Raw genomic sequence first — 10400 nt, forward strand, 5'->3', positions numbered from 1 at the left:
TGGGTAGAACTTCAAAATTCGGACACGACCTCTATTAAGCTAAAGTTGAAGCCGGAATGAACTGAAACGATCGAAAGTGGTTCCGGTTTTGTTCCAGTTAGTTCCGTTTTATTTCTATTTGGGCTCGATAGGGCTCTGGTGCTTTTTACGAGTTTTGTAAAATTGCAGAATTTCGGACCGTCAGAATTGAAATATGCATGCACATATTACGGAATAATTAGTTTGTGCAGTGTTTCAAAATATAGAATAAAAATTAGCAACTAGTGTGCTCCCTTGCCTAGGTGAGAATGGATATTTATACTTAAATACTAACCCTCATTATTGATAATATTGATTTTTCTGGCCGTTCGCGTATCTGTGACAACTCGTTATTCAAATCTTGACAGATGAATTCTGCTACCACACTTGATTTACGTTTCATCAAAAGCCAATAGTATGTACAAACTCGGAGAGATAAAAAAAGAATCGTACATACTTTCATTGGTTGTATTTTAGCCACTGTTACATTTTCCAAATGCGTTGAAGGTTTCCTAAGCCGTTATCCACATAGCATAATGTGAATAATATAACAGAATGGCAACAAAAACAAATGGATTTGGAATAAAACGAGATTTTGACGGAATGTTGAACGCTCAACTGCCCAAATCGTTTGGCTCATCATCGTGTAGTTTTCACCACAAAGAGTCGAGAAATGATCCATCACTGGAATCATTGGTTGATAGTTTATTCAATAAACAATTCATCATCGACAATACGAATTTCAAAATTCCGGAAAGCAAGACAATATTTACTGAAAACCCTTGGATTGTACCGGAATTACTCACAATAAAGGCTGAGTTGAATGATGTAAAAAATAAGTTAAACGATTATGATCTTGCGGAATGGCATCAGCATACAAGACGAAGAAATAAAGCAGGAGATGTACAGTGGCGTCTTAAAAAAGAAATTGACCCAGAATTCCTGACACAGGCATGGTCCAAGTTTTATGAGAATGCATCTGTGTTCCCACTGATACCTAAGATTGCTATACAAACTAAAAAAATGGTTTCGGTTCACTTGTGTGAAGCTCCTGGTGCTTTCGTGACTTCATTAAATCACTGGCTTAAATTGAATGCACCCAGTGTTGAATGGGATTGGGTAGCTACAACATTGAATCCATATTACGAAGGAAATCCCAATTCTTGTATGATCAGTGATGATAGGTTTATCATATCTTCTTTAGATCATTGGTGTTTTGGTACCGATTACACTGGAAATTTAATGAGTTTCAAGAACATGGAGAATCTAGTAGGAATTGCTAGAAAGAAAGGAGATGTATTATTGGTTACAGCAGACGGTAGCATAGATTGTACTAATGATCCTGGAGAGCAAGAATCAATAGTTGCACCATTGCAGTTTTGTGAGGCTGTTACTGCTTTGAAGCTATTATCGACTCATGGAAGCCTACTCTTAAAAATGTTTACTATTTTTGAGCATCAGTCTTTGTGTCTTGTTTATTTTCTATCATGTCTATTTGAGAAAGTCTTTATCAACAAGCCTGTGACTAGCAAAGAAGGAAATTCCGAAACATATTTAGTATGTTTAGATTACCGGGGTCAGGCTTTTGCAGGAGCACATCTAGATGTATTGACAGACTGTTATGAGAAGCGTACGAACAAATCGATGTTCTGCCAAAGGGATCTTCCAGAAGACTTTGTTCAGCAAATGATATCTTGTGGTCAATTTTTCAAAAACTATCAGAGTAAAGTTATTTTGAACAATATAGAGTCTTATCACTGTGGTGGAGATAAGGGCCACTTAGATAATGAAGTTAAAAGAATCAAATACCTAGTCGCTAATAAGTTTATAGCTGAGTATAGACTGAAGAAGTTGAATGGAGAAAATTCAGAAGTGGTTGGAAAGACCAAATTGGGATGCATCCATACAATTAACTCAGATTCAAGAATTCCGAACGGTTCTTATAATGAAAGGCGTTTGGTGGACAGCTTGGACCCCAGTTGTCGCTTGTTAGCACTCTGTAATGATATGAATCTTATTGAACTTTGCGCAACTACACAATGGTTTACTGTGAGATAATCTTTCTTTCACATCTTTCAAAGTACTAAAGAGGCGTCGCAAGCTTTTACTTATATGTGATTTGTTGTAGTTTTCAGGGACTTTGGACGAGATAAACGTCAACTGTGGAAAGGGATTTTCCAAAGTAGAAAGCTCTAAATTTTGTATGGGAAAGTTTTTGAAAATTCGTAACACCGTCTATGATATATTAGACATACTTGGCATTGACCTACCTGGTGGAGAAGTAAAGACTATCCAGGATTACATTTCGAAAGTAGCACGTGACATAAAAAATTATAAACATTTATGGTTTAAACAATCAAGTCTAGTTGACCATTACCAAACAATAAATAAATTAAGTGAGACATTGAAAAATGTCGGAAAAGGGGAAAGTCTTGTTTTGATTGGTTATTCCTTATTAACTCAGCTAAACGTAGGGATTTTGTATATACTAGCACACACGTTCAAATCGCTTGGTTTAATTTTAAATGAACAATTTGGGTGTTTAATAATACTTGAGTGCAATTTATTTAACCAAAGTATACTACGGTTTGTGGAAGAAATCCATAAGGCTACTATTGAAGCCAAAGTGGCTGGTGAATCTGTATTAGCAGTCCTGCCTATCTTCAAACTTTACGGTAAGAAAAATCTTTAATCTTGCTCGATTTCTAGGTAGAGTGACACCATCATTGTGACTTCTTATATTGCTTAAACATTTCTAGAAAGCGATTTATATGCCAGTATTGTCAATGCCAACCATTGGAGCATCAAACACTACCTGAGCAACATAAGCAACTATGTACAAAATAAATAGTTAAGTTATTGTCATAAAAATGATCTTTATGAGTTGTTCTCTTTCAAAATGGGTTATTCAATCATACTGATATGGCTTTCTACATTTGTGTAATTTACTTTATTCTTTTTTGATAAATAAATTGTACTTCAAACCTGTGGAACGTTTTTTCACATACCTTGTAGATCATTAAGCTTCTTGATTCGGTGCACTGATCATTCTTGTTGATTTTCAAAATAGATCAAAGTTTTACACAGTATGCTTTACCCTTGAACTCCAAATGAAAATACTATTCCTTCTGACAGCATGAATTTTGGTTGATTGTTAAAATCTGACCTATGATATGGGAATGAATATTATCCATTGGTATCAAAGATAAGGAGTCCATGCCTGGAATTTGTTGATAGTGTGGAACTGCACTGTATCATCGGATTACGAATTTAATCCTCAATCATACTTTCCAGGATACTCATTGATGGAAGGATGAGAAGTAGTAAGTTATACAACCACATTCGACACTTTTCAAGTCAACAAATAGTTCCGCAGATATGTATTATCGGAGCAGGACCAGCTGGTTTTTACGCTACCCAACAAATAATCAAGGTATGTGTACTAGAATGAAGCAGCAATCTGAACAGTGTTTATAACTTCTCTGTTACCCAGTGGCATTTAATCTAGTTTTGATTATGTTTTGTCATGTCTATTCTGTTATTATTTCATAGACATTAAAAGATGCAAGAGTTGATATACTAGATAGACTTCCTGTACCATTTGGTCTGGTACGATTTGGCGTAGCTCCTGATCACCCTGAGGTTAAAAATGTAATTCATACTTTCCACAAAACTGCCAAAAACCCTAACGTCAACTTTTTTGGGAATGTTAACGTGGGACGAGATGTGACTATAAATCAATTAAGAAAAGCTTATCATGCAGTAGTACTGGTAATGATAAAATAATTGAGACAACCTATTGTTGCGTTAGATATTTTGGTAATTAGACGATTGGGTTACAGGCTTATGGTGCTGAGCAGGATAGAGAATTACATATTCCTGGAGAAAATTTGAAAAACGTTATCTCAGGACGACAGTTTGTAGGCTGGTATAATGGGTTACCAAATGAAAAAGATTTGAAAATTGATTTATCTGTTGATGAAGCAGCTATTTGTGGTCAGGGCAACGTTGCGATGGATATTGCTCGTATTCTGCTAACTCCTATCGACAAACTAAAGGTATGCTCTCATTAGAATGAACCCAATATCACCTTATTTCTACATTCAACTGGTATTAAAGTACGAAACCGTCATCAGCTAATCATCTATTTCAATTCTTTGGTGCTTGAATCGAAAAAGAAGATACAATTTTCTCACTAAATATGATTTACCTTATGACCATTATAGAATACCGATATAACAAATTACGCATTGGAGACGTTGTCACGTAGCAAAGTACGTAAGGTCTGGCTAATTGGACGACGTGGTCCACTTCAGGCTGCCTTCACTATTAAAGAGCTTCGAGAGTTGATTAAACTCGAAGACTGTGAAACCCAATGGCGTACTTCTGATTTTGATCAAGTGAGAGATTACATACCCAATTTAGCACGACCACGAAAACGCTTAACGGAATTGATGCTCAAGTCTCTTGATGAATTTCCAACTATAAAATCTGAGTGTAAAAATGTATTAGCTCCTGTGTTCTTCAGAAGTCCTGTTGAATTTCAAGGTGCAGATGTTGTAGAAAATTTAAGATCATCCATAAACGAACTAGTCGGTAATAACATAGCCGAGCTAACTGCAAAAAGTACAGACAAATATGAAGATATTAAATGTGGATTAGCGCTGAGGTGTATAGGCTATAAGTCAGTCCAAGTCGATCCAAATATTCCATTTGATTCAAAAAATGGTCGGGTCAAAGCACAGTTTGGTAAAATAGACGAAAATTTCTATGCTGCTGGTTGGCTAGCAACTGGACCTGTAGGCGTCATATTGTCCACAATGACAAACGCATTTGAAGTTTCCAAGCTATTATGTACGGAACTGAAATGCGAAAAGAGTAAACCAGGATGGAAAGAGGTTTCATCATTATTGAATCAGAAAGGAGTTCAAATTGTCACTTACAATGACTGGGAGAAAATAGACCAAGTTGAACAACAAAGAGGCAAAGCTGCTGAAAAACCAAGAGAAAAAATTGTTGACATCTCTGAAATGCTAGAAATAGCGGCCAAATAATGAGACACTAATCAGACAAGTTTAACTAGTGGTAGTTTGACTTTCATCCACTGTGTAAACTGTTGTTTTTGAAACCTTCAGCATATATTATATTTTGACAATAGATCAATATTCTTCACACGAAAAAGAATGACACAGTGCTTCTTGACTCCGTGACATGAAATTATCAAGAATTATCACTAAACCGAGAGTGTATGTGAGAGTTACAAATACGTGTACATTAGGGTGTTAAAAAAAAAAAACATTCTGTTTTTTTCAAGTCCTATCATCTCAAAAATTTCTAGTGGATATAAAAAAGAAAGATCCCACAAGCCCAGCCTCATATTTTGATTTTACATGACGCTCAACAGTTTTTCGTTTTCCCATATAAATAATATGTAAAAAAATTTTTTCTCTTCATTCTTTCAATAAAACTTGAAAAACTAATTCTTTTACTCTTTAACTGGACATGATCTTGTAGGGAATTAAGTTCTCTTCATAGAAGCTCTGATGTTATTTTCTCGTAAATATAACGAGTAAAAAATTATTCGACTTTGAATACTAGTAACTAATTGCAAGGAGGTACAGTTGTAAAGCATTTGCTGACAAGAATGTTGTACGTATATAAAGTCTGAGAACTTTTTACCCTTTAGGTTTACGAAAAAATCACTCTAGATCTTTTATGTAGAGAAGTTAATTTCCTACAAGATCATGTTCAGCTAAATAGTAAAAGAATTTGTTTTTCAAGTTTTATTGGAAGAATGAAGGGAAAATTTTTTTTCACATTATTTCATGTAAGAAAACGAAAAACTGTTCGGTGTCATGTAAAATCAAAATAAAATCAAAATATGGAGCTGGGCTTGTGGGATCTTTGTTTTTACATCTATTAGAAATTTTTGGGATGATAGGACTTGAAAAAAACAAAATGTTTTTTTTTGGAGCACTCTATTGGACGTGAATAATTATTATTGTACAGAAAGCTTACGTCGTTTTAGCAATGTTACATGAAACTAAGATATATGTGTTTTTATATGTCCATCTCAAATTTTGTACAGCTGGCATAAATAATTTGAATAAATGACCTGTTTGGTGTTCCCACATTGGCTTTTCATCCATCCCTCGATATTGGAATTTTTGTTAATAGCTGTATGTCAAGATATTGTTCATATTTAATTAATTAATAATCACTTCCAATGGTACGATCTTTTAAAGTACGTAGGAATTCTTTGTCTGCTTGAACTTTTTCTTTTATATATTGAGGCATGTCAGAAATTGCATGAGATATGAATCGCGTTACACCAAATACAAAATGCTGCAAGGTAAAAAATGATTTGGGTAGCAATAGTGATTTAATATAAATTCCGGCAAGCTAATTGCTGCATGTAATGATCTACGAGAACCGGAAGGTTCGAAATTAATTTCACTAACTATACCTACCTCAAATATCACAAGAAATATAAACTGCCAGCATAGTATATACCAGTATTTCGGCGTAAGTTCATATGCCAAAGGATGATCAGGTGGGTAGCGATATCCAGGGTATCGGCATGTGTCAGGTTTCAAAGTTGACCCATAGTGTTTGGTTGCGAATATTGATAGTGAGTCATTCACATAGCCCTGGAGACTACCATTTTCTATTTTATAGAGCAGCTTTGGTATGAAATCACTGGTAAATCCTATAATTAAGCCCTGAGAATAACAAATCATTTTCTATCAATGCCCACCATGTCTAGGTTTTCAAAATACAAATAGAATAATTTTTTTTTGTGTACATTGAATACAATTGCAGTGTAAGTTACTCCTTCTAAAATGTCTTCCCAAGCCCCCAAACTTGTTACCCTACGAGGAAATGGCCTTCTCAAGTCACACAACATTTTATGCGCATCGATTCGGACTTCAAATATGTTATTCATAAGAGCAAACATTGGGGCCAATGGGAATGTTGATACAAATAAAGTGACAAATCCATATTGGAGAACTAAATACAATCGACAAAAAATGATTAGGAAATGTTACGCGAAAAAAAATCATATCGAATGATTCATTATTTCAAGTTCAAAACTTGGTCAACTTCTAATTTGACAAAAAAAGATAATTCAATGCTGGGTCGATAATTTGATTGTCATAGATGTTCAGGTTCCTCCCTACCCATTTCATGTACTTCCATGTACAAAGTAAACTGCTCATTTTCCCGAAGCAGAAAATCTTCTTCCCACCGTGGTAAGTTTTCAAACTTGTTTAACTTTCCCTTGAACCAACGCAGAATCTTTGGAACAATTACTTCCATGATATTCAAAAATACTTGCTTTCCACACATGATAATTGCTAACTGTATTGAAAGTTCGCTCAGACATCCGGCTGGATCACATTGCTGCATAGAAATGCCTGACATATGATTCCAACGTCCATGATCACCAGGGTGTGTGAAGAATTTTCCTTTGAAGAATGCGATGTACACTAATGCAGAATAGTAATTGATGAATGACAATACATAGATCTTTATAGTGTAACTTTTATCATATTCCGCGCGAGTTCTAGGATTTTCCAAATTGGTCAGGATTATGGCTAGCTTTTCATACACCTGTCACAAAAAGAAATATTTCAAGCTTATTCCTTACTCCGAAACTGAAACCTATAAAAGAAAAAACTTACAATCTCCAACATCAATATGAAGCACAAGTTCACCATCGAAGCAACAAGTATTGCTATTATTGAACTATTCCAACGAAGTATTTTATTATGACTAATTCTTAGAGAGTGCGTTATCGTAGTTCTTAAGAGAATTACTCCAAAGTATACAGAGCATGCAGTAAATGTCTGGACATTGAAAGATATTTAGATGTAGCATCAGTTATAGGTACAACTGAATATTTCAGTTATTTGCATAGCATAGAAAAAATTTTCATCACGTTATACGCACCAGAACCATAATGAGAGTAACAGATATTGCAACTTGCCATGTTTTACGGTAGACATTATGCTCTAAGTGTACCCTCTTCGTTAACGAGTTATAGCGATATTTTGTTGCTGCTATTTCATACTGCGGTCGCATGTCATAATCTGTTGTTGAATCATGAAGATTCCAATACCAACTCAGCATTGACAACTTTTGCTTCCACATTTTGTTGAAAACTGTTGCTAATTAAATTAATAAAGGCACTAAGAATATCAAAACATGGACGCTAATATTTAACAAATGTGACTCGACAAATATGATGTTACGTACCCCATAGCGCCATAAATGTTGTATAAAATATGGTCATGTTATTGTCGGTAATGTATGAAATCTTCGTATACGAGCAGGAGTCAGATAGTTTATACGCAGAGCAATGGTTTTCATCCGGGCAGCGTCCACATATCTTTTCCTGACTGGAGCATAACTCGTCCCTGCGTGTAAATCGCATCATTATTCATTGTGAAATGAAACTAAAGTCAGAGATTAGATCTTATGTGCATAGAGCTCTCGATGTCTTACACGAATGAATTATCTCCGTGAAGGGTGACTATTCCAAAAATGAATGTCACAATGCCCACAACTGTCGGGAGTAGTAACATTCGATTATAGAAAGCAAGCCAAGTGAAATAAAGACCGACTTCGCAACCGAAGTAAAGGCAGATTAAATTTAATGGTTGATATTTAAAGGTTGCCTTAGGATTTCCCCATTCACGATACAAAATCTGTTGATGAAATATTTACTTTCAGACGATGTAAATCAAATAGAAAAACATGGACAACTGAACGGCATTAACTTGGCGATGTGTTGGTAGTTCATTCTTCCAATGTTCTACGTATCCATCATGTAGTGGATACGCAGTTAAAAAAACATGATCGTTGAGCAACTTCAGCAAACCAATTTGGTGTGGTTCAGGACCAAATTTTGTTCTCCACATAATTTCCCAAATGATGAGTGCTCGGTCCGCTGTTGTATAGGCATGCTTTTCCCATTTACTAGTCGACATGTAACGAAAGTGAGATTACTTAACTTTTACATTGTAAAAATAATATTTATCGATGAAAATTAACATCGGAAGGCAGAATGTAACGTGAAATTGAGTTTCTTGGGAATTAATTGAATAATAATAATAATAATATTATTATTAATAATAATAATAATATTATTATTAATAATAATAATAATAAATTAAGTTCTTGTGAGTACACTCCATTGGTGATCTCGTTTTCGTAAATTTTTCGTAAGTACTCAGTACAACGTTCGAGTTTGGGAAAACCAATGGGCACCCACTTATCCCACCAGTGATTACGATATGTTTCATCCATGATATTATCCAAAGTTGGTTTAATATCAAATATATTGCCATGTCTTATCACCTGCTGCCAAGGTGCATGAATTTTAAGGAAGAATAGTCCACTTTCAGGATTCTGTGAAATGTAATTTATATCATATACCGACATTGTGCCCTACATTTTTAGAGGCTGATGTTGAAGCTCGAACTTGCGTATATCAACGAAAGTTTGGAAGATGAAGGAAGCATTAAAGGTCGTTTGCGAAAATACATTTTTTTATCTTCATATACATTATAAAAATTGTCGAAAACAGCCTGAACTTAATTTGGACAAGTTGATTATAAGATGAAATCATTGAGTATACGTATATGATTAGCTACCGTAGAGAGTGTAAGCTCGGTTTCCAATCCCATCTCCAGCATTATATTGGTAAAAAACGTATCTCGCCATTTCTGCTTACGTGGTTCTTCGTGAGAGTGTAATCTGTATACGAGAATTACGTCAATGTGTCTTTTACCATCTTCAAAATAAGACGTGTCCTTCTGTCAAGTACAAATGAGATATTCAACCATTATTTGTAACATAGTTAGGCAACATAATACATCATAATTGAGAACATACCATTTTACGAGGGCTACAACATTTATCCTCCAACGGCATATCAACTGAATTAGAATGAATAGAGCGGTTTATATGCGTCGATGTGTATCAGTCATTTCTGGTTTTTAATGGGTTAAAATCGGTTTGACGCTTCTTTTCTTTGTCTAGAAACATCAGAACTGGCTTCAGTTTCGAGCCTCTTCTTTTGTGTATAGGTTCACGTATTATATTCTACTCTGTGTAAAATTAATTTCTCATCTCTGATAATTTATCAGACCTGTAGACATTAAGTCAGAGTCATACACGTGAAGGTGAGATTGAGATTGATCGATATGCAGCCGAGTGTATAAAAATAACAGTTAAATCTAATCCATAGAATAAGAGCAAAAAATGCAAGGACTACTCTTCTTAAAAGGAGCTTTATTTGTAGTAATTATTGTTCGTATCGTACGTATAAAACTACTCTAACTATATTAACTAGATTTCGCCTTGTTATTAGTATT

At 34.8% G+C, this 10400-nt stretch overlaps 2 protein-coding genes across 9 annotated transcripts; one reads left to right on the forward strand and one right to left on the reverse strand.

Moving 5' to 3' along the window:
* The first annotated feature begins 28 nt into the window (after positions 1-28).
* On the forward strand, positions 29-6149 carry LOC105684427 (NADPH:adrenodoxin oxidoreductase, mitochondrial). 7 transcript variants are annotated; one of them, XM_048650968.1, is made up of 6 exons: positions 2655-2693; positions 2778-2868; positions 3313-3451; positions 3571-3789; positions 3861-4076; positions 4245-6149. In XM_048650968.1, the coding sequence occupies exons 3-6, from the start codon at positions 3332-3334 to the stop codon at positions 5070-5072; spliced, it is 1383 nt and encodes a 460-aa protein (XP_048506925.1). In that variant the 5' UTR covers positions 2655-2693; positions 2778-2868; positions 3313-3331; the 3' UTR covers positions 5073-6149. The 7 variants fall into 7 exon arrangements, 5 of the variants coding, with proteins under 5 accessions (XP_012253174.2, XP_012253191.2, XP_012253183.2 ...); XM_012397768.3 differs by lacking the exons at positions 2655-2693; positions 2778-2868 and adding an exon at positions 48-281; XM_020850998.2 differs by lacking the exon at positions 2778-2868 and having other exon boundaries at positions 2558-2693.
* On the reverse strand, positions 6150-10150 carry LOC105694020 (anoctamin-3-like). 2 transcript variants are annotated; one of them, XM_048650971.1, is made up of 10 exons: positions 9678-10150; positions 8802-9432; positions 8527-8729; positions 8278-8438; positions 7972-8189; positions 7704-7868; positions 7200-7632; positions 6824-7029; positions 6489-6740; positions 6150-6363 (listed from the first exon to the last, which is right to left on the reverse strand). In XM_048650971.1, exons 2-10 carry the CDS (start codon positions 9009-9011, stop codon positions 6229-6231), a joined length of 1983 nt encoding a protein of 660 aa, XP_048506928.1. In that variant the 5' UTR covers positions 9012-9432; positions 9678-10150; the 3' UTR covers positions 6150-6228. The 2 variants fall into 2 exon arrangements, with proteins under 2 accessions (XP_048506928.1, XP_048506927.1); XM_048650970.1 differs by having other exon boundaries at positions 6150-6740.
* Between the last annotated feature and the right edge of the window lie 250 nt (positions 10151-10400).

The sequence above is a fragment of the Athalia rosae genome, chromosome 2 (assembly GCF_917208135.1).
Source record: "Athalia rosae chromosome 2, iyAthRosa1.1, whole genome shotgun sequence".
NCBI lineage: Eukaryota > Metazoa > Arthropoda > Insecta > Hymenoptera > Athaliidae > Athalia > Athalia rosae.

Excerpts from the sequence above, each read along its gene's own strand:
- LOC105694020 (XM_048650970.1), bottom strand. The coding sequence starts at position 9,011 with ATGTCGACTAGTAAATGGGAAAAGCATGCCTATACAACAGCGGACCGA. Across the intron at positions 7,633-7,703 it reads TCATATTGATGTTGGAGATT|GTGTATGAAAAGCTAGCCAT; the intron begins GTAAGTTTTTTC and ends TTTTTGTGACAG. Across the intron at positions 6,741-6,823 it reads ACACTGCAATTGTATTCAAT|GGCTTAATTATAGGATTTAC; the intron begins GTACACAAAAAA and ends TGTTATTCTCAG.
- LOC105684427 (XM_012397751.3), top strand. The coding sequence starts at position 574 with ATGGCAACAAAAACAAATGGATTTGGAATAAAACGAGATTTTGACGGA. Across the intron at positions 2,068-2,146 it reads CAACTACACAATGGTTTACT|TTTTCAGGGACTTTGGACGA; the intron begins GTGAGATAATCT and ends GATTTGTTGTAG. Across the intron at positions 2,694-2,777 it reads GCCTATCTTCAAACTTTACG|AAAGCGATTTATATGCCAGT; the intron begins GTAAGAAAAATC and ends AAACATTTCTAG.